General features: G+C 38.5%; 1 protein-coding gene across 4 annotated transcripts in view; it reads right to left on the minus strand.

Annotated features, from left to right (window-relative positions):
• MIB1 (MIB E3 ubiquitin protein ligase 1) overlaps positions 1-24,600 on the minus strand; it is an 81,549-nt gene extending 56,949 nt beyond the window's left edge. For 2 of the 4 annotated variants that reach the window (XM_064655440.1, XM_064655430.1), the window contains exons 1-5: positions 24,112-24,599; positions 14,999-15,170; positions 13,294-13,423; positions 11,386-11,490; positions 3,621-3,687 (exon numbers count right to left, since the gene is read on the minus strand). In XM_064655440.1, the coding sequence (XP_064511510.1) occupies positions 3,621-3,687; positions 11,386-11,490; positions 13,294-13,423; positions 14,999-15,170; positions 24,112-24,337 (700 nt within the window). In that variant the 5' untranslated portion in view covers positions 24,338-24,599. Of the gene's footprint in view, positions 1-3,620; positions 3,688-11,385; positions 11,491-13,293; positions 13,424-14,998; positions 15,171-24,111 lie in introns of all 4 variants that reach the window. The other 2 variants (XM_064655448.1, XM_064655458.1) reach the window with 2 other exon arrangements.
• Positions 24,601-24,610: the final 10 nt, after the last annotated feature.

A 24,610-nucleotide genomic window follows, 5' to 3' on the forward strand; every position in this document is an offset into this window, starting at 1 on the left:
CTAAAAGCTCTGATAATTTTGAGAGTGTCATACACAGAGTGCCACTCAGAGACTGAAAGATAAGCAGAAGGTCCACAGAAAGTTTTGAATTGGGTCAGTACCTGAGCAAGGAAAAAGCACTGGCTAAACGAGTATGTCCAAAATGACCAATGGCGACAATTTTTAACTTTCTGAGGAAGTGACAACATAAAAAAAATCCTGCAAATTTAAAATGAAAACCTTCTCCCTGGACAATGTTTGCTTTCAAAAGATATGCCACGGCAAAAATTCATTAGCTGGAGGGAAATGGCATACATTCACACATATCAACCTGTGTTAACTAATGAGAGAACACACTTGCAGACCCCCTCATGGCCAGAACCAAAAGATGGTATCTGGTGCCATCCATGGAACAGCAGAAGAGACAACGGCAGAAGTCACATAAATTGAGTTCAATGGCAACATCAGTGGCAAAGGACTAGGTGAGCAGAGTTTCTTTAGTAATATTGCTGTCTCCAAGAGAAGTTTGCTTGCTTTGGCTCTTCCAAGGAAGAGGTAATAAGGAAGAAAGGATCCCTGTATGTAACAATAAGCAAGTACAAACAAAAAGCCTGACATATAAAGACAAAAACATTATTTAGAGAGAGACTGATTCTAGAGCCTGAAGTCCACACCAGATGCTGGCAGCACTAGCTGCACTACTAAAAGTCTCCAGAGGACAGAATGCAAAGAAAAGTATTATAGAATCACAGAATCATTAGGATTAGAAGGGACCCTAAGATTATCTAGTTCCAACCCTCCCATTATGAGCAGGGACACATTTCTGGAGAAGAAACTGCTGAGAAAAAAAACACAGCCATGAAAAAATACTCATGTTCAATAACTTTAAATTCTGTGACCATGACTGACTTCTTTGTATCTTGGAAGAGAATACTCCTTGACAATAGATGGAAAGGTACACCTTTGCCTTCACAGCAAAACACACAACATGGAAAACAGCCCCTTCTGCAGAGGACAAAGTCAAAGTCTAATTCTTCAGAAAAGCTATTGATATAGAACTTGCTAGATAGAAACCTTAGACAGCGAACATCCCAGCAATAGCCCTGATGACTCAGGGGAGCCTAAGAAGGAAGAGATACAACACAGCAAATAATTACTGAAGCATTATTTAGAGGAATTGATTTCTAGAGGTCACACAGTCTGATATCCCACACAAAGCTGAACTAATAACCAGCTGAGAACAGCTGTAAATTTGCTTTTCTGAGTCCTGAAAGCTCTCAAGGACTGAGGTTCCACAACTTGCCCAAGTAACTTTTTCCAGTGGTGCAATACAGAGCTGTAATTGTAACAGGAAAAATTCTTGGATACCTGAGTCACTTAAGGTGGCCTTAAGGCTACAACCATTTGGTTTTATGCCATTTGCCACCACTGACATTTCAATGCCATTATTTCCAATCCCCTTTCAAGCGGGCATAGGTGTTGAGTCCATTACCTCTTAACCTCCTTCTTAGCAAATTCAAGAAGCCCAGCTCCTTCTAGCAATTCATGTACTCTCAGTCTCTTAACCACTTTAGCAGGACACCATTACATTCCCTATGTTTTCGAAAAACTGGGAGAGGAGGGAAGAGATGGCCAGACAATGACACAAACAGGACATGGAATTCTAGACACAGCTTCATCACCACTGAGAAAAGGAGGATAGTAACTTTCCTTGTTCTGTTGCCCACCAAACTCCTATATAGCCTTATTTGCAATGACAGCACATTCCTGTCTCATTCAATTTGGTATTCAGTGCAACACCCAGGCTGTCCTCAGCAAGGCTGCTCACTCAGGCCTTCTCACTTCCCAGTCTGGGAATTACAGGTACATAGGCTTATTTCAACCAGAGTGCAAAAACGCACTTCTGATTGAACTCCATTCACTAAACACTTCCTCGAAGCTCTCGGGAATAAAGCTCTACTCAATCCCTCTGTCAACCTGCTATCACCTGCAAATCATCTGCAATTGTATTCTATCTCATCAAGGTCACCAATGTCATATTGAACAAAATCAATTTCCGGTATTTTGCTCCAAATACATATGACTCCATACTAATTAGGCCCCTTTTGGAGTATTAGTTGCACTCCAAATATCATGAAGTTTCAAAAATAACTTTCTAGTTTTTAATGCAAACATACATTTAAAATCCCAGCCTGAATGTATCTGTGAACTACATTCAGAAAACTAATAAAAGATGTTATAACAAAGCGTAAGACTGAGAAGATGGAGCATCATGTGCCAAGAAGGATGAACTGAGTTCACTGTCATCCATTAAGAGAAACTTAATATAGTGGAAGAGAATAATTTAACAAAGAATAATCTGCTATCTTTAGTGATTAATATTCATGCATACAAATAAAGTGCCACCCTAAAAGTAAGGCTGAATAAGGACCTAAGGTTACCTCCACAATTGTCGCATGTGGGAGTAGAGGGTTGAGACAACATTTATTAAAAAGCCCTGCTGTTGAGTCACAAGGTGCAGAAAGGACTCCCTTGCTTTCTAAATCCCTTCTCAGAGAGGAGTCTAGGTGCAGCGGAATCCAATCTTAGCTTCGGATTATGTCAACGGTTTAAATTTAAGTGATTACAGAGGTGTGATTGAACAACTTCTGTCCTGCAGGTTTTAATGATTGGCAAAACGAGAATATTTATATAAAATAAATATTTTATTATTAGAAATGATCAGACAAAAGATCTTAATCAGAACTATTTACTACACAATATAAATGCTAAAAATCTCCCAGTAGAGTATAATATAGCATAAAGTAGCATAGCACACTGCAACAAAGCAATTACTGAAGCAGTTATATTAAAGCGGGCAAAAAGAAGTGATTATTAAGTGGAGATTTGATGTAACTCATCCATACCAATGCTCATGGGGAGATCGCTTTCTTTCTCTACCTGGAGGAGGATCCTTGGGGGCATCCCCAGCCCAAGGGAGGAATCTCCACAAATACATCCCAAGAAGGGTTATGTCAGGAGAACCTGACCGCATGAAGGGGGACTTTATACTTTTATAGTATAAAGTGACTGACTGCTAATCACACAGTTCCAGGCCAGCTATCAGCTTATCTGTCAAATCAGACTTCAAAAAGCAGATGTGTATTCAAAGTCTGGTGAACCAGGATGGTTTTAGCATAATTAACACCAATACAACACCTTGGCTCCAGCAGTTCCTCTTGCATGATAGCTTGATTGGATTTTAGGTCTTATTAGGGTGGGTCTATCCTTCCACAACAATAAAGAACCAGTGAGGCCTTATTACTACTTTTCTATTTTTAATCAGAGTAAAAGGACAAAATTAATTTTAAGTACAGAAGTAAGATACAAAGATCAAAGTGCTGTGCTTTTTACTGTCAAGTAGATGAATTGTTGGAAAGTAAATAGCTAAGCGACACCTTGGACAACTGGTGATTTTTCTAAACAAAACAGACCTTTACTGTTTTCTGCTTTTCACCAATGCTGTCAATAAAACAATAGTGCTTGCTGGTCATACTTCAAGAACTCGTGCAAGGCATTAGATTAAGACTTATAAACAGAGAATTATCATCACTTCAGAAATTAATAATTAATAATACATTAATAATTAATCTTCAACTTACCTAACACAGGACAATGGTCTCTGTAGAAAGAGCCTCCTTTTGCATCTTGGACACATTTCAGGTCAGACTATGGAGAGAGATTGAGACAACTTTAGTCCTCACTGAGTCTTCAGGCTAACACAAGTCAATGAAACTAGAACTGAAATACATTTAATTAAGAAAGGCTGAAAATTATGTGTACAAAAACCATGTCCTATGAATTTGTTACTGATGCACACAATCTCAAATACTTTCCAATCTATCATTCTCAAGACTTAAATAATCTTTACCAATATAAAAGGCTATAAAGGATGAGACATTTTTAACTCAAAGGTAGACAATAAAATAACACAAAGCTCCTTTGCATTGTTCTATAAAGTTATCTTTCCTTTTAAAAAGAATTCTGTCAACACAAGGAAAGAAACAAAAAAATAAATAAATCAAATATCTGCAGTCAGTGCTCAAGAGCACAGCTTTTCCTGTACTGATCATTTAATGTTTGCCAGTGCTGTCCATTCTTCCCAACATTTTTTGACAGATCTATGTTTAACTTGAAGAAAACTTGGCACTCAAATTCTACAAAATGAAAAACTTCCAATTAAGAATACACAGAACACAAGAGTATTACTTAAAACAAATCAAACCCCCCACTATGCTGAGCTAAACATGATCTTTTTAAAGAGAAAAGTTTTAAAGCTCATTCTCCAAAAAGACTGCTTCATATTATCTGAGAAAGAAGTTTCAAGTGTGATAACCAACTCCTATTCACAAAGCCAGAGGAGTTTCTATAATTCTCCTTTCCTTTAGGTCTTTTCCCTGTGTAACCCTTAAATCCAAATGACTACCATTTGCTATTGTTCCCTATATAACAATTTTCACTAAACAAAGGGCATTTTTTTTGCACGATGAGTTGAGAAGGAGATAGGAAACTGTTCGCAAAATGTGTCAGAATATTCTACAGGATGGGGGAGGAAGTAGAGAACAGGTGGTGGCAATGAAATAATTAACCAGAACTAAGCAAATACTTGAACAATTCTTTTTCCCATGCTCCAGATTTATTGATAGACTGCCCTCCTGCAAAAGCATTAAGATGAAAACTCTGAAGTCTTCCAAATCATCAAGGCACTGATGAGCACAAGACTACCCTTGGTGACTGTTAACTGTTAAGCAGCCGGAACCAATACAAAATTCAGTGTATGTCCTGATCTACAAAGAATGAACTGCCACTTCGGAAAAATTGTGAAAACAGCCAGATGAAAATAATGAGATTTAGCCACTCTTCGAATCCCCTGAGAAACCAGAGAAAGAGCTTGCTCAGCCCAGCACAGAAGGTCTGTGACAAGATGCTGCCACCCGGTGGGCAGGTGCCGGGTTTAACTCAGCTGCAGACAAAGGGGCTGCACTGACCATCCCAGATGGCAAGTTCATTCATTTCCCAGGACAGACAGGGATTGAATGTGTCTGAGAGCACTGGGTGTCACCCACTGAATACAAACCCTCCGTGTCAGGCAACAACCAGCTGTCTGTGAAGGAGACGAGCAGGGGTACACATGCAAGAGCTGCTTTCACATTCTTCAGAGCACTAATAATAGAGCACAGAGGGTTCTCCTCCCTGCCAGGCAAAATCAGGGTGAAAGATTGCTTGAGTTACAGTAAGTGTTAATACACTGAGCAGCCTGATGGCTAAAAGCTAGCAGAAGAAACAAAATGTTCATTAAAAGGCTTATTACTATCTTGCAGCAGATATTATTAGGAAGCAGGTTAAGGTATCTTAAATCTTATAGGAAAAAAAACAAACCCAGAAATCTACACACCTGCACTCACATTTACGCTGCCTTTACTGTGACCCATGCACAGTTTATTTCTGGAGTATAATGATATACTTAGTTTTTCGAACAAGTGGTAGCTTGGTGTTCAACCTCAGCTTCACATCTGTCTTCCTTTCACTTACATGATGTAGTCCATGTTATATTGCAAAGGAGTAAAACAAGAGTCTGATCTAAGTATTGCAAAAAAGGGAACATGTATTTTTCTTTGTTTACATAAGCCTTCACCAAAAAATGGAGGACCCAAAACATACAGAAAGATGAGGCTCTGACAGAGATTAGGCAGTACAAAACTAACTTATATACTGTATATACAGAGAGTTCCTTCAGTACCTTGGAAAACAGCACTACTAAGAAAAGTAATAACAACATGATAAAGGCCTGCAAATGTCTTTAAAAAGACAATCAAATCCAAACAAGATTCTGGAGTTTTAAACAGTAAACTGTACTTAGTTGTACAGTACCACAAAAGCTGGGTAAGCAACTACAATTTCCTTTCTATAATGCAGCTACTACATTTATCAGAAAAGAAAAACAAGCTTTCTCCCGTTCAAGTAGATTAAGTAAAAAATCAGAGGTGGTGGTAAGCTCCTGGTCATCCTACCCTGGGGACTGCATGGCAAGAGGCCCCCCTAGTGCAGATGGAGCAAAAGCACATCCAGAGCCTGGACACATCAGGCTTTGCATGTCAGAGAACCCCACTGGTATTCCTACAAGTTATATTAGAGTCTCCCTGAGCCTTCTAAATGAACTGTAATAGCAGATTAGTTGGAGATGAGACATGCAAGTGCAAAAGGGAATGTACCAAAACAATAGTGTTAAAATATAAGTTTTAGACTCACAGGGACACCACCAAAAAACGTAACCACTATGAGGCTGGGCTTAATGTAAATACATGGTAGAGATGAACAAAACAGCTTTTCTACAATAACTTGGTGGAGAAATCATTCAATGAATCCTAAATAGGATTCTTACAAGAAACAGAAAAATAAACGACAGATGTCGTGGAATTTGTGTAGTTACAGATGGAAGCCCCAGTTAAGCAGGAAATCGTTATAATAAGAACTCAAGGAACAGCATGGGAGCCATACACTGTACAGCAGGACCTGCAGGTCAGTAGTAGCAGCTGATACACGTGAGCAATGGGTAATAACAGGTTTTGCCTACAATGGAGAACTTTGGTCTTCCAGCACTTATGTTATGACTTGCTGAAAATCTGCACTCCAGCACTATGTGACTGGATCACAGAGAGACCATGACCTGCTCAATTAAGTGGGAAATACAGAAAATATAACAGTTAACTTGGACGTACTATCCAACTATACCAATGAAAAAAACTAACAGCAATTTCATCTTCAAAAAACTTCAGAGAACGAAAAAATGTACATTACAGCACTGTAAACAGTGCTGACAGATGGTGTAATAGCACCATCATCCCCAACCTTGAACAGAAAAACAATGCTGAAGGACAGCTGACTCCTGGAATAACTATTAAGTTATTCCAATCAATACAGATTGCCATCCATCAAAGACAGGGAGGGGGGACTACAAACTTGATAAGAAAACTAGGTGTGCTGCTAAGAAAGAGACGAATGTTTGATCTAGATGTGCTGATATAGCATCTAACACCAGCAGCAAATATCAGGAGAGAAATTAATACCGATCTTACAGATACACCAGCAGGAATGGTGACATAGCTGCAGGTGTTTGAGGTAGCAAACCTCTACACCCAGTAAATGTCACTTTAAGTCTTTAAATTCACAACAGCTTTTGGCAAGGGAGTCAGTCCTTAGGAGGCAAATGGAGAAAGCCCAGTGCATGCTCCTTTGTCACCAGATTAAGGCAAAAGGGGACTGGATAAATCAATAAGTTTCAGCAAAAAGTTTGTAAGACATGCTGTATTTCAGATTTAATGAACTCAAATCATTCTCAGTTTCAAGAAGCTGAGGAAAGTGAAGCAATGAAAGGAGAAAATAGAAGACGGTAGACAGTGACTGAAATGACAAGGAGGTGTGAGCTACAGAAACAATAACATCAGTTTCTTATAGAGGAAATTAGACCTCAGACAAATCCTGAGTGAGTAGTCTATAACCTTCTACTATATAAATAGAAATACTTATATATATATATGTATATATAAATATACATATTATACAAAAATATACATATTTAAAACTTATAAAAACTTTGCATGTGTAACTTTTTTTTAAAGGAAGATACAGTCCTCCTTGTTAGTAAATACTATAAATAAAAACAGAAAAGGATCAGTAAATAAATTTCTGCTTAATGGAAATATTCTTCTCTGCAACTCAGCGAGATGAAAAACTTGACTTGGTTGAGACTACAGGAGAATAAATACACAAGGTATACATAAAAAGTATCCTTCTCTGAATTCCAAAACAACTGACCACTTAACTTTTTTACTGACACCTAATTTACATCACATGTAATAAAAAACACCTGGTGCACACATTAAGGGCCAAAAATTCATGATTTTGTGTTTTAAAACAATTTTGTTCAGCACCTAGTAGCAACAGAAGGACATCAAACTAGTAAAATAATGAAAATCCTTGTTGCTCCTTCCTAAATGCCTCATTTTCAATGTAGTGAGGACAAGACAAAAAAACTAGAGAGCTGAAGATTTGACTGACACTACAGATCTGACAGTTGTAACTGCAGCAGAAAATATATTTCTATTATTTTATAACACTCACTTGCAATGTTTAGTATACCAAGTTACTTACTTTGTTTTTATTTTTTAAAAAAGTGTTAACAAGTAATTCTTAAAATCCTCTGGAGTAATTTCAAAGATTAATTTTATGGGTAACCCAAATAAAAGCTGATGAACAGACATTAGGTATCAATTACACAGGGACAAGGAATCTTCTCAATTTCCCTTATGCACTCAACTATTTTGGAATTCATGGAAATAGTAGACCAGCACAGATGGCTTACAGATCACTGTGATGGATCATAACTACAGTTGCTTCTTTCAGAGGATACATAAATGAAAGCATGATCCTCCATAATGAGAAACAAGAAGGGGAGGTTAATCACAGAAATAAAGGGAAGTGGTACAGGGCAAAGAAATTCCATAGCATAAAACTGATTCCTAAATGAAAGTGATTTAGGGCACTCCTGCTGATGGAACTGTTTTCCACTGAAAACCAATGGAAGTTACCAGCTTTACATTCTCAGCTGTGTGATATGAAGAAATAAAACCCAGACACAAGCCCAAAAAGCTGCATCACAATCTTCCCATTAACTCTCCAATTCTATATGATGTATCTCTTTATTGCAAAAGGCTACATTCACATGTATCGAAAGCAGGTAACGTGGTTAACAGCTCGGTTTGGCTCTAGATTCTGAGTACATATAGGTAAGAAATGTGAGTAGCGTCACTAACCATATTACCCAACCACACTTTTTTTTTTACATGTTATCAAACATGTCATTCGACCTAACAGCGTCATAAACACAGGTTTCAATTTGGGAATCTGTGGCCTGTGGCAGCAGAAACTCCCAGATTTAAATGCCAGACTTCACAAAAAAAAAAAAGATACACCTCTCTCAACCACTTCATATGTGAGCATTGCAACAACAAACTCAAAAACTCCAAGTATCTGACCAGAAATAAATGCAAGTTTTCAGCCAGCACCTGCTGCCCCACCAGCCAATCCTCATCTCTCCCAAGGAAAAGCTGGCAGGCTAGATAGATTAATTTTGAGGACCAGATGCAGCCTGTCAGCTATCAAACAAGAACCCTGACTTACAATAACGAGCTGTGTTTCTTTAATCAGCTCCATTAGCATGAGTCAAGTGTTATTCATTGGCAAGTTGGGGTCTCTTCCCAGCTGTATTTACATGGGCACACACTCTGGAGTATTGTTGATTCAACATTCTCTGGACCTTTTTAACCAATTTCCAAGTACCAAAACAAGTTTGCCCCAACTTTATGTGAGCTTCCTGACAGCTTGTTAGTCAGCTTTACATAATAGCACATAAGTAGGGGTAAATAATCATAATGAACTGTACACTTGGCAAGTTATTAATCAGTTATAAAATTTAGCATTACATTCAAATGACTGTCACAGACATCCAAGAATCCATTCTGTCTGAAGTGAAATTTGCATTTGATAAAAGCATCAGATATAAAATTATTGTAGGAATGGATTACAATCATGTAAGCAGTACATAAAAAGCCTCAAATTATCCCTTTTGTACATATGCATATATATTTTTATATATTATCCTAAATATACTGTGTATAGATGTAGTTTCACACGCACTTTAACAAGCTATTTTGTTAACTCAATGACCAAATATTTGTTTTTCTACAAAACTTGTATGAAGGGTTACCCTTATCCCTTCAAATTTACAGTTTCAGTACTTAATTATTCTAGAAATATTTTACACTTCCATGTGTGGCAAAAGCTTGGAAACAGAATATAGTTGATTCACAAATAAAAAATGTATTTTTTATTATGGGAATAACTATTTCAAAACAGAATATAACTTATCTCAAATGTATTTTTTTCCTGAGGCCAGAAGGAATCTTCAATGATTCCACAGCACTTCTACTATGCAGTCCACAAATTTTAACACTGTAATATAGAAGCCATAACAACAAAAACAAAAAACAAACAAACACAAACAAAGAAACAAAACAAAAAACCAAACAAAAAATCCCACAAAACAAAACAAAAAACAAAACAAAACAAAAAACACAAAAACAAAAAACCCCAAAACCAACCCCACCAAAACACAAACACAAAAACCCCCAACAACTGATTTGTATCTCATTCCATGTAGATTTTATAACTGTGTTACTTTTCCATGTATTACAAACAAATATAAGCGAGAAGATATCAAACATTGATTTAATGTTATACTACAGAATACTACATACAACTTTAAATTACCTTTTGCCAGTATATAAGGAATTTTCTTTAGAACTCCTGGGCACCATGAAGCACATAATTCAATACTGATTTATATTTTATCCTTAGCATCTTCATGCATCAGAAAAGCTGAGCTGCACTAAATACATTTACGCTTTTTAAACATGACACTAAAATACATATTTACTGCAAAAGTGGTATTTATTTTCTTTTTAATTATAAAAATAAACATTAAGTGAGGCTATAAGGCCAAACAGTTGACATTCAAAAAAGTAACCAGTCATTGTTTAGCATTTTATTACTGTTACACATCTGACAAGATGGCACTTCAATGTTAAGTTAACGTGGTCTTTCTCTGCACTATCAAACAAATATGCAGAGAAAATGCTAATTAAGACATTATAAGCAGTTGATAATCAAAGTAACCTTTCCTTGACCCACATTAGGATAAGAAAACCCAGCAACAGAAGGTACTTAGGCTAGAGTCTGACCCATTTCTTCTCTAGAGCTGGAGAAGTAGCTGGAGAAGCTTCAGAATGAAACAGAAAAATTCTGCTAAAGCAAATAAAGTTGTAATTTAATTCAACACCTTTCCACTGACAAAAAGAAAATTGCTCTCAATAGGATTTCAAGTGTTGACAGTAATTCAAAAATTGTAAATTTTGCAGTAGTCACACCAAAATTTGAAGTCAACTGAAGAATTCAGGAGTTGAACAATCAATTTTATAAACATTTCATAACTATGTTTGTTCTTCTTTTCTGAATTTTAATTTAAGCACAATAGTAACACAGTAAGATAAACACGTACGTGATGCAAACATTTACTGTGGATGAAACCACCTCCTAACTTGTAGTTATTCACATGTTTTATAAATTCCCAGATCAGACTTTCTTACTAATACATATGCATGACCCTTACAGCTGGATTCACAATGTCCTAACTAACAGCATGCAAACTGACAAGGCATATTACAAAAGCAGGACCATAAAGCACAACAAGTTATTCTTACTGCCCTTCCCCCACCGTGCATCTTACCCTTTGTGCTCCTTTACACTTACCATGCCCTCAAAGCCGACTCTGTAAAGGTTTTTAGCACCATTGTCCCAGAGAACATATGCTGCACTATGTGGACTCGATGCACTCCAATCTTGGATTTCAGTTACCTATTCAGTTTGAAAAACAAGAAAACTGTTTCTAGAACAAAGACTTAGAAGCACAATCTGAACTTAAAACCTTGTTAATCTCTTCAAAATAATTCAGGATATAGCAGTTTTACTGAATTTGATATAATTTATTCTAAAGCTGTTTTCTGTTTGATACAAGTCTTCCCCAGAGCAGACTGAATATATGCTTTGTAGGCCTATTTTTCTCTTAGTATATTTGGTAGGTAATCTAATTACATAAGCAGAGAACAAAATCTGAACTGTAAAAAGTTATATTATAATGCTGTGATATGTTCTTATCAGAAGCAGCATTTCACTATGAAAAACAGGATGGAAACTATTTTAATTGCTTCTATTTGTCTAGTTTAACCTGCATTAGCCTGGTAACTGTGCACTATGTTAGGAGACAAAGTTTTATTTCCAGAGCCAATATGTTTAGCAACAGTACAAAAGAAGAAGACTGAAAATGTCTTTCCCTGACATTTCTGAAATCATGAGGCCATGCACCAAATTCTGAGAACACTGCCATTATTAAAAAAAATAAAATATCAGTTTCCAGAATTTGCCTCCATTCTTATTTGTATTTATTTAAAAGCTGTTTCTACCATCTACCACATACTTTTCCTTATTAAAAATATTCATATACATTTATACATATTTTCAGCTTGCAAGTAATCCCTCTAATACAAGTTTAGTACACAAAGAAGACCATGCAGGCTAAGACTCTTATTTTGCAAAGTTTCAGAGACTTCAAAGTATCTTGACACAAGAAGGGGTAAATAATCAAGATGAAAAAAGCTGCATCTAAATATCCCTTGCTTTCAGAGATTTAAACTTATTATTTCTTTTCAATAGAAGTCAAAATGAAATCTCCAAAAGTCCTAAAGCTTCCCTAAATGTCTAGGATATAAGATAAGCTAAGCAACAATACAAAATGAGCTAAACATAATATCCAGGAACTTTTCACTCTTTTTTAAATGCTGCTTAAGTGTACTAAAAATAAATTCAAGCAAAAAAACCCCCAAAACCAGTTCACCAAAACATAAGGACATCCGATTCTTAAATGTGGTAATAAAAGTACAGTATATTTTACACTGCCTGTTGTATGTTCATTCTTACAACAAACCTTGATTAGTTCTCAAGGTAAATGGAAGTTGTAAATGGAAAATATGCAAAAGTTACAATTAGCAATTTACCATTCCATACCATTTTCAATAAATCCAAATATTTTTACTATAGAACTACATCAAAAGTGTTCATATATTGTCCTAAGCCAGGAATCTAATATCAAGATCCAACATTTAAGAAGTTTTTAATTTTAAACTGGAAAAGTCCCTATAATTATTAGATGAAAAACAAAAATCCCAGGTGCCAGCACTGAAAACCAAGAGCAAGAGTTACACAAACTGCTGGCCAATGAGCAATAAGGCTACTGAATGCAGTGATGACCAGAAAGGGCTACTCTTGATAGCTCTGTTTTCATACCAGCTCTCTAATAATGCTTGAAATATGCTCAAGACCTAATGTTTTTACAAGTCAGTCTTAAAAGACCACCATGACAAAAATTCAGTAATTAAAAAAATTCTGTGCTGGTATCATAACAATGCAAATTTAAATGTAAAAGAATTGTTATGGTATATATACCCTCCTCTTTCTAAATGCTTGAGCATTACAGGATAAGATTCAAAAATGTCCAGCAAATTAAAATAGTAACTTTTATGACAATGTTTTTACTTTACAATTAGAAAGGCTGCTGAGGCTGCATGCAAAGGTGCATCTCATTAAAACCAGTTTTATTTTTACCTTTCCTCTACGCCCATTGCCACCATCTTGATCTTCCCATTGCCAGTCAACTCCTCGTACTACCCTGGCACCTGCAAAGATTCCTCTTGCTGTAATTTTCTTTGATTTACGTCGAGACTCCAACAATACCCTGAAGTTATTAAAAGAAGAACCCACAAATGTCAAGATAATAAAGAAAGTTCAAAACAAATCTTTGGGGATAGGAAGGAGAGCATTTTGAAAGCAAACAACTCCAAAATAAAACAAAAAATAACCCCACACCTGCAGATTTCAGTGCATGAATCACATCCATTCAATTCTCAACTTCAACAGCAGCACACGAGACAAAAAACATGATCTTCCAAGATCTGATTTATTCTATGTTTATATTGAGTCTTTAATTCTAATAGCAATTTCTTCTCCAGACTTTCTACTACGAGCAATCACCTTGTAAACATATATAAAGATCTGTACTGTTATTATTAAAATCATTAAAGAAACATGCAGAGTCATATAAACACACTTCTGTTTCTCTTAGATGCACCCTAGGCCAATGCTTCTGTTCCACAATTGCCCTGCCACTTTTATTCAGAATTATGCTATTAAGAGCTGTATCTCTTTTCCCTCCTTGCCTTAGTTTATTTTCTACATGCGTTCCATAGCATGTTTTAGCAAATTTAAGTCAATATATCAGCACTCATTTTTTCAGTCATATTATGTGATTTTTCTAAAGCAAACTTCTTTCTTCCTTTTCACCAGAACTGAAGTAGATAAACTCAAACAGAACAGTTCATGAGTATGAGTATTTAACTAGAAATAATAGAAACAAAGAGACAAACATTTTCCTGCCTTTTCTGTCATCTCAAAAGCCACCACTTTTCATGCAACAAGACTTCTTACTTCATGACAGGAAAATGTTGCCAGACAAAAGTATTTTTCAGCAGACATTCAGATTGTTTCCTGACCACTTCAGGAAGTCTCTCACCCTCCTGCTGAACTTTTAACATCCAGCAGATGGCACAAAGGGAAAAAGTTAAATTGTTACAATGAATGCAAAGAGCACACAAAAACGTTGGCCATTTTTTTCCAAAATAAAATAAGAGTTATCAAAAACACAAAGAAATCTTGTTCGGAGCACCTTTTTAGAAAATTCTCAATACGTACAAAACTGAGACAAAACCCAGCACACATTACATTGATGTGCCGCCCACACGATATCCCAGACTCAAAAATAAAATAGGTAGAGCTTATGCTTCCCTTCATCCAAACGTTCTTAGATGTCTCTTGCCATTTTTCCCATGGGACATCCCTCAAATTCAATAACACTGCTTGGCCCCTTTCTCCTCCCTCAAACAGGTAACTTTTCAGGCAGTAAATCATGGCTTAGAGAAAACAATATAAGGTCATCTAGACATTCCTCGGGCCTTTCTCTTCTTGTTCTCACACTGGCTTGCTACATACAAGCACTAGGAAGACTACAATGAGGTTCAGCAAAACTGAATAATCATATCCTTTTTTCTGTACTCTGTTGTTTCTAAAATTTCCATGTTTTCCAAGCTCCCAAGATCTGTCCTAGCTACCTTCCCTCCCAAAGGCAGACAACCAGTAACCAAATCTAACCTCAAGCCACTATGTTACCTAATCCAAGTTTAAGTAACCAAATCTGCAGCGGAAAAGTTAATTAACTGTTCCTTCTTAATTTCATGAAGAAAAAGCTACATTTTACCTTTCACTTCCCGGTGTAGTAATTCTGTAAAAACGATGCCTCAGGTGATGCTTGTCCCCGTGATAGCAAACTGTGCACAGGTCATAATTTGTGCATTCAGCACATTTCCATCGGATGCCAATGATAGGTTGCTGCCGACAAGTATCACACATAGTCCCATCATGCTTGATACCTGTGGGAGAAAAAGGAAATGAAAAGACTTAACAACTTCGCTACACCACTACACAGATTTCTGTTGCACACCATTAAAATGTGAAACTACATACTAAAAAGTTAATGATAGAGAAATGCTGCTAGTCATACTCTATCAGCCTATATGACTGAGGGGAAAAGATAGTGGACTTTGCTTCATATCTCCAGTTGTCAGTCTGTTCCTGAAATATTCTACCTTTCCTCAGCTTAAAAGGCTGAGAAAGCTATGTTTGTTTTCTTCCATCTATACAAAGGAGAGAAAGAAAATAAGAAATCTTTCAGCTATAAGTTAAAGGGTCCCAAATGTGTTTATCAAAATACACAGGCAATCTGGAACTTTATTTCGGGATTAAGGCTATCAACACACCTTATATCACAAAGGCTACTGTGTTCAACTGTGTGACAGTTTGACTTACACATTTTGCACAGTGGAAAAGATAAGTGCTTATCTCCATTCTTTTTTATACAGGAAAAAACTTAAGCTCTCTTGGATAGATGCCATTAGCTTCATGAAAATCTGTTACCATTTTTGAAGCAGTTTACTGCTATGCTGTTCTTTTTTAAAAGAATGTGCCAAAGACAGATCGAATGTAACCCACTAGCATGTGCTCTGCCCAAACTTCCACAAAAACTGAGTTCTCAAGACTACTTATTCCTACAGCTTTGCCAAGCTACAGCTGAGTGAAAGTGATCAGTCACAGTTTCTATCCATGCATTCTGAATACAGTGAACAGCCACGAGTTCATTTCCAAAAAAGATCAAATTCTGCTGCTGTTTGGAAAAAATTGAGCAACAGAAGAAAGAAGTACTGGCACTCAGTCTAGTAGCACTAGACAGAAATGAGCACTAAAAAGTTGGGAGTAACACAGATATTTCCCAGTTACTCCCCCTTCAAAAAACCCAGATCAGTCTGAAATCAGTGAGGAAAAAGAATGGGGTTTGTCCCCTCCAGAAGGGATGTTCTCAGAAATGACTGCCAAATTCACTATAAATCTATTAGTCACTTATGTCCTATAGCTGAACCATCTGCAGCAAAGAAAAATTAACAGTTGGAGAGGCAAAACTGAAGGAAATGCCTTCCTGTTTGATCACTTCACAGAATCACATAGTAGCTGAGATTGGAAGTAACCACTGGAGATTGTCTCTTCCAATCATTGCTGCTCAAAGCAGGGTAAACTAGAGCTGACTGCCCAGGACCATATCCAGACAGATTTTTGAGCACCACCAAGAACAGACTTCACAATGCAGCATACTCCAGCGTTCAATCATCTCTATAGCAAAAATATTTCTTCTTATGTTTCCATGGAAGTTCCTTTATTTCAATTTGTGCCCATTGTCTCTTGCCCTGTCAGTTGACAACACTGAAAAGAGCCTGGCTTCATCCTCTTTACAACCTCCACCAGGTATTTATATACCTTCTTAATATCTCCCTGAGCCTTCTCTTCTCTAGGCTAAACATCATATTCCTCAGTCTTTCCTTGTACTATATGCCTTAAGATCCCTTTGCTGCAAACACATTTGCAGCCCTTCACTTGACTCAGTACGTCCATGTCTCTCTTGCACTGGGGATTGTATTGAAGCATTTTACTATTTTTTGGTGCTCTTCAAGAACAGGTGCATTAAAAGGACTGAGATATCCTGCTAGTGTTTTTGTCACCTTGTTTTAGAAGTCTAACTAGTTATGGTGCTTGGGGTTGAGGGGTGGTATTTGTTTCGGTTTTATTTTTAACTGATTGCTAAATTGGTATTTCACATAGAAACAGAGAAGTTACACATCTTTGGAATTTATTTCTTTTAATGTCTACTGAATTTCAGGGAAGACAATTGGCCAAGGAATACATTTATTCTGGATGTGAAAGGATCAAGGAATTGGGTGCTGTAGGATTCTTCTGTTTGTCCAAACAGCAGGAAAGAGGGTAAAAAAGAATCATAATCAGGAGTCATGAGTCATTTAATACAGAATACGTAAACTTAAATAAAAACGAAATATTTCTAGCCAGAGGCCAAAGTTACTATGGAAAGATCAAGGAAAAAAACCATACAAAGATATTTGACTCAAGTCATTTTACTGGCCATAGAGCCTGGTACTTAAAAGAGAACAATGTATTTGGAGTCTCTGATCTAGAGGCATGTCTGTATCTCACAGATCCCTAGACACCACCCTGATAGATACAGCCTTTCTTCATCCATTTCCTGACATATGATTCCAGCAGCAACACCCACTTCAGTGCATGCCTCACATGACCATGATGCCTCCATTCTTTCCGTTATTCCAGTAAATGGTTTTTGCAGAGCAGAGATGTAAACTGCATCAAGAAACATACCAGGCTGGAAAACAGTCAGGAGGAAAAATATTCAGCTGAACTGGTTTCCCAATCCCATTCTTCGTGGTGCTGCACAACACTGCTGGTATGACAAAGAACTGCAGAGCAAGAGCAGGCAAGTAATCCTGTTACAGAATGTCTAACCACTGCTCTAGAGATCTGGAGGAAGAGGTAGATTTGGATGCCTCTGGTGACAGTGGACTAAGAGACTTTTAATTTCATCTGCTTAAAAAAAAGAGGGTAAAAGAAGATGCTACTACTGGATCACAAAATGTGACAGCTAAACTCTCATTCACAGTCATAATACAAAGTTACTTACATCAATAGCAAGTGTTAAAGAAGATTGAAAGAAGGTATTTGGGTTTAAGTTTGACAAGATATTACAGGAACACAAGTCTGGTTAACCTTGGCTGGCTGTCAGATGTCCACCCAATTGCTCTCTCACTCTCCCTCCTCAACAGGACAGGGAGTGAAAATAAAATGAAAAACCTTAGGTCAAGCTAAAAGTGAGATCATTTACCTATTACCATCACAGGCAAAAAAAAACTTGACTTGGTGAAAATTAAATTCATAGCTAATTGGAAAAAAAAAAAAAGAGGACGGTGATGAAGACAAAAACTAAAACATCTTCTCCCTACACTCTACCTACCTCACAGAGACAACTGCACTCCTTAATTCCAAACTCCTCTATCTCCCTGTTTCTCCCCACGGTAGACAAAATTATGCAATCATTTTGGTTGGAAGACCCTTAAGATCATCAAGTCCAACCATTAACTTAACACCAAGTCCACCACTAAACCATGTCCCTAAGCACCACACCGACATGTCTTTTAAATATCTGCAGGGTTACTCAACCACTTCCCTTGGCAGCCTGTTCCAGCGCTTGAAAACCCTTTTGGTGAAGATGGGGAATGGAGGGTTATGGTCAGTCTATAGCTCCTCATACTTTTCACCTGCCCCAGCATAGGTCCTTTCCACAGGCTTCAGTCTTTCAGGAAAACACTGCTTGAGCATGGGCTCTCCACAGGCTGCAGCTTCCTTCAAGGCACATCCACCTGCTTCAGCACGGGGTCCCCCACAAGCTGCAGTGAGGATCCCTGCTCCGCTGTGGCTGGAAGGGGACAACCTGCATCACTGTGGTCTCCACCTACTCACTAACCATCTACACACCAAAACTCACTACTGAGGACCTCATGGCAGCGGTACATGCACTTGGAGGGAGGGAAGGAAACTTTAATCCTAGTGTTTCAGACTAGATCGGCTCTACCCGAGATCAGCCTTGAAATCATATATTTCACTTCACTTTCACCAAAAACCAAAGCAGTTTATGTGCTACCAAACCACCCCATGACGTAAATCAAAGCACAACATATAAGAACAACCAGGAGACTGGATGAAGTGTAGGGCTCTGAAGCCAAACTAAAATCCTGACCCAAATGCAAACAGTATCTGTCACAAACTGCTTCCGCTCTTTGAAAGCAAGGCTGTTTAAGAAAGGTTGAGAAATGCAAACTTTACAAAGTTTATATTAGGAAAGAGTGCCTTCATTAAACTACTGGAATAAATTAAAGTGCCGTAAAAACTTCAGAATTCAAGCAGCAGCCCTGCAGCTGACCAGCTGTGCACCAAAACAGCACTTTAGCTCTCTAAACTGAGATAATGAAAACACTAAACTTCTAAATATTCTTCAAAATTTCCTCGAAGTAGGCTATTTCAAAATGAAACAGGTTTTGTATCATCTGCACTAAAAAAACCAAAATAAACCAGATAACAGGAAGTGTACTTTTACCATGCCTAATTAATTTTAAATAGTTGCCATTTCCTAAGGTCCCTCCAACCTTAGTACACCATAAAATCCAGTATTCCTGATCTCCATTTGTCATTAATGTTTTTTACTCTTCGAATTTTATATTAGTTTTCTACCTTTTCTACCCTGCCATGGTTATCTTCACTTTTGTCATCTATTCCCAAATCCTCCCTGAATTACTCAGCCCACCATTCCTCTGTCACCTCTCATTTATACACCAATTTTACAGCCCTTTCCTACAATTTTTTTAAATCCATGCTCACTCTTGCAAATGTGAAAAGAAATAGAAGAAATGCTGCTCAAATTGCTATTTGAATTTGTTACAAATAGGTCTTTTGTACTAAACATAATTAGCTGGCGACATACAGCTGTCCAGTAAAAGGACATTTTAACAGTAAAATAAGATGTACAAGGGGTATCCACATCACTTACTGTTAAGCACAGAAGACGCCAATAGTGACTTCACTTACATCTGAGAACCAACAAAATCTGCTTTCCAATGGACTTACCACTCTCTACAGAACTCTAATAAGCCAAAATTCCTTTGTATCATAATGACAACACTACCATCAGGTAAGGGATACCATAAACTATTTAGAAAATTGATTCATTTACGTCCTAATTTAAAAAGAAATAGCAATGCTTTGTTCTTCCCATTCTTCCACTCCAGACAACTTTTACACTACAGCCGGACTCCAGGCAAACTGAAAACAAGAATTCTTAGAGATTAACCAGTTAGATTTTGACAAACTGCATGCAAACTCAAATCAGTGTTCCCACAAACATAACTAATCTATTAAATACACTGTTTGGAAGCAGCCAGCTGACCAATTATTAGTATAAACACAAAATGCCAGACTTGCTAAAGCATGTGTCCTATCTGATAAGGGTATCACAACATACACATGGAGGGAGAGGATTACTGTGTAGGAGACATGGGGGAAGGGCACGGTAAAAGAATATATTTATTAAAAAAACAGGCCTCCCAAGTACCACTACTAAAGAACCTATTAGATTTTTTAACTTGTGAGGGCTCCTGTAAGTATTTACAAATAGCCACTAAAAAAATCTTGACTAACAGAATTTGCATTACATTACACTTGATGTGCTAAAAGCAAGAACAAATAAATCTGCAGGCTAAGTCACATACGGTGGTCTGCCTTTTAAAATACGCCAACATGTAAGACTTCGTGACGAATTATACAACTTTTCAGGTTACAAAAAACCATTAATACAAGTACAGAAAGCCACTCAGCTCTTCAACACATAACATCTAAGTTTTCAATATTAGCAGAATACAGCACATAATGCTTTCCACACTGCACTGATGCACATTCTAGTTGAGGGATAATTCCACATCAAAATTCCATTTCCAGACCTCCTATGCCAGCTTCCCTTGGTCAAACACAATTGGGTAAATATTTTCAGTAAGAAAATAACATTGTTACTTTGAACCAACCATATAAAAGCGGAAATGGATGACAAAGTTTGATCTAGGTTCTATTGGAAGCAAATCTTCAGAAAGACAATAAACAAAAAGTTCCTGTAATGCTCATGAATGTTATGTGAACGTAGCCAGGTGTGCTCTCTACAAACATGCTACTTGTTTGGCCTTTACCTCTGGCAAAAGACTGCCTTCCCTTCTAAATATACAGCTTGAGTTTACATCCTTCTGGTTTCTGTTCAACAACTCCAAAACCTACTCCTTTCTGTTTCTTTTCCACAAAACTACCTTTTTCTAAAGGGGACACTCGAGACTCCTAGATCTTGGCAAAAGTCACAGAAATAACAGGGTTTATTTGCAAGTAATCAAGCAACTACACTGCACTGCTGATGTATCACATCCCACCACTTGTCCATTGAGGAACCCACCATAGAGGACCTACCTGAAGTTTCCTTTCTTCTAACGGAAATCTCACTTCTTTTCAGATCCTTAGTTTACCAATCCCTCTCAATCACTCTGTCTCATTTAAAATAATGCTGGCCAATGTAAATATGACCACACTAAGAAGCAGCTAATATAGCTACCTTAGCAGACATAGCCAAAACACCACATAACTTCACACCACAAATCACTCATTACCCAGATGACTACATCTGGAGCAAAGAGCTTACAAGAGATTCTTCATGTAAATCATAAATGAGCTTTTAGTTTTCAGAAGACTGTCCTAATACCTTAGTACTAAGGCTATTTAAGTTTTATAAGAAGTTAACAGTCTCACAAAGCTGGTAATAGCCTACAGCCATTAAAAGACAAGAACAGCACATTTTTTAAGTCTATGAAGCATTGTTATGGCATATACATACTTATGAACACATGTATCAAACTCAAGTTTCTTTTTCTTTTCTAAATAGAATGAGCTTCAAGCACTACTTCTGTAACAAAGTAAGTTCCAGATCCATCACTACTGTTTCCAGCTGCATAGGCCTCAAACTCATCAAAGCAGCAACTCTGTCTGCAAGCACCACTTTTAAGAACTTACAATCCGGACCAATTTTTAACACCTCATAGAATGAACTCCCCACAACAGCCAATTTAATTTTGCTTTTTACTACTGTATTTTTATATCTAATTTCTCTATAAACTTACAATCATGTCGTGATTGTAAATTTGTGAACCAGAGAATTTTTTTTAATTTTAAACTATAAGAGCCCTGATTTCACACCCTGCTAAGTATCATCAAACAAAAAGCCACCCCACATTCTATATTTCCTTGCTCAACAGCATGATTATTAATACTACCATTACAAATTCCTGTCACCTAATCCCACTTACGTAAATGCCCCTAGAGATAGTATCAAACTATCATCCAAAGTCAGTCCTTTAATCCAAACAATGGATAGTCACTACCATGGAGAAAATATAAGTCACTACAAAAAGGTGAAGAAGGGAAGTGATTTGCACAAGACTACAAAGTGAATCAGTAGTAAAACCAAGATTTCAATCCAAATTTACAGCATCCTAACTCCATTAACTTTGCTCTTTTGCTGCTACTATTTCACACATTTTTACTCTTCCTATCTCCAGGGAACCATGACCTCAAAAGTAACTCCCTCTAGCAAAAAGCAACCCTGGGTAGTGCCATGCAACAGTTCCATAAGGATTATGCACGTGTTGGCCAGAAACCTCAGGAAGAGAAATACCATTTTTCTAAGCCTGACAACATCAGTGTTTATGAGTTTTCCACACAGCAATATACACAGTCCTACCTGAAACAGAAGTGAAAATTCTAATACAAAAGTATAAACAGAAATGAAAATTAGAAAGACTGAAAAAAAACCAAACCAAAACAAAAAAACACCAAACAAACAATAAAATCCCACCAAACAAAAGCAGGGCTAGAACAGTTAAAACTGAGTATTAAGTCTAGGCTTCCAGATGCAGTTAACCGGATACCGTCTGCTTGCAAATACATCCAGCAGAGCCAGAACAATGAGCATTCGAGGCTCATATTCAACATCTGTGCATACACTTCAGTTCTAAGCAGAAGCAGTCCTGCTGGTTTCTGCAGGACATCAAATGCAAGTAAAGTTTCAAAGCATAAATGTCTGCAAGACAAGGGCTGACAACTGGAAAGACTACTCTTAACTTCCTGTTTTAAAACAAAAAAAACACCATGAATCCAGGAGAGAGGAAGGTGCCCAGCCACAGAAAAATTAAAACCATCTCAAAGGTTCATCATGCAATATGTAGGGTTTTTTTTCTTAGCAATACTTTTTGTAATCAATTAGGGTGAATTCCATGATTCTGTCTCCTCAAAAGCCCTTGAGCTTCGATCCACTGCTATAATTTTCCTTTCTGTAATACTACACATGGCTGGCACAAAGATGGTCTCTTCATGGTGTTCTAAATGAAAGACATATTAGAAAAGCAGTACAACCAAGTACCTCAATAAATCAGACCAATCACTTCATCATTGAGGCAATCCTGTCTAGCTCGCAAATCGCCTTGTTATATTTCTGATGAAACTTAACAATATAAATATTTTTCTTTGTGAGTTTTCACCGTAAAAAGAGGTGCTAAAATGAACATTTCCCTGCAGTGCTTGCAACACTAACACTGCCGCATAGTATCAGTGCAGATCTAAATCCATTGTCCAAAATGACTGGATTTAAAGCATACATATCAAGCAGTCAGATAGTTAAAAGAATGAACGAATGTGTTTTTTCCTCCCCCCCAGTACCTTCGCTATTTTACGGCAGGTCTGGCAATACAGATAAAAGGCAACGTGCAGACTACAAGACAAAACCGTGTTTCAACCACTTAATGTGATCTGTAGCAAAAAGGTGCTACACTTCTCTTCTGCAATCCCCCCCTATACTGGACTCAAGAATGACTGTCACCCTTTCACAAAAGGACTCTAAAACATAAATTCAAGAAGGGAAGGGTGGGGTTGCGAAAACAAACCCAAACCTTGATGAATCCCCCTCTCTGTTGCCTCTCTCCACCGCCCCCCCAAGAACGCCGGGAGCCCGCTGTTTGTGGCAGATCACTTCTGCTTTGTCTACCCCAATTTAGCAGTCCCAGGACAACTTCTCCTCTCCCCTTGGCCCCACGCTACCGATCCGTCCCAAGTTCGCGTGTACACACACACGGACACCCACGCGAAGGGAAGGGGAGGGTGGATGACTCCCGCCCTCCACCCAAAACCTCGGGAAAGGGGAAAGAAGGGGCGCCATCCGCCCCCGGGAGGGGACCCCCAGCACCCCCCAAAAGCACCCCGGGGCGCTGCCCCCGGACCCGCCGCGGCCGGGGGGTCCCCGCCCGCTCTCCCTCCCTCCCCGCTCACCGGTGGGCGCGCTGTCGAGGATGCGCAGGTCGTAGGCCCCGGAGCAGCGGTAGTTGGCGGCGGTGCCGTTGTCCCACACCACGACCACCTCCTCGGGGCTCTCGAAGCTGCGCACGGTGCCCACATGGCCCTCGCCGCCATCCTGCTTCCCCCACTTCCAGTCCGGGCCCCGCACCACCCGGGCCCCGACCCCTTCCATCACCCGGTTGTTCCGCGAGCTGCTCATCCCGGCGGCGGCGCCCCGGGGCGGGCGGAGAGGGCGCGCAGCCCGCAGGCGGCGGAGGGGGACCCCGATGGGGGCGGCTGCCTCGGGCGCCGGGCGGGAGTCTCCGTCCGGCTCTTCTCCCCACTCGTTTCCTTCCTTCCTCCCTCCCCGCCTCCCTACGCGCCCATTCCCAGGCCCCGGCGGCACCCCCCGCCCGCTCCCACCGCGGCCCCGCTCCCGCCGCTACATCCGGGACCTGCGCCCGCAACGGCGGCGGCTCCAGGGAGACCGGCG

Source organism: Pseudopipra pipra, chromosome 1 (assembly GCF_036250125.1).
Source record: "Pseudopipra pipra isolate bDixPip1 chromosome 1, bDixPip1.hap1, whole genome shotgun sequence".
Classification (NCBI taxonomy): Eukaryota; Metazoa; Chordata; class Aves; order Passeriformes; family Pipridae; genus Pseudopipra; species Pseudopipra pipra.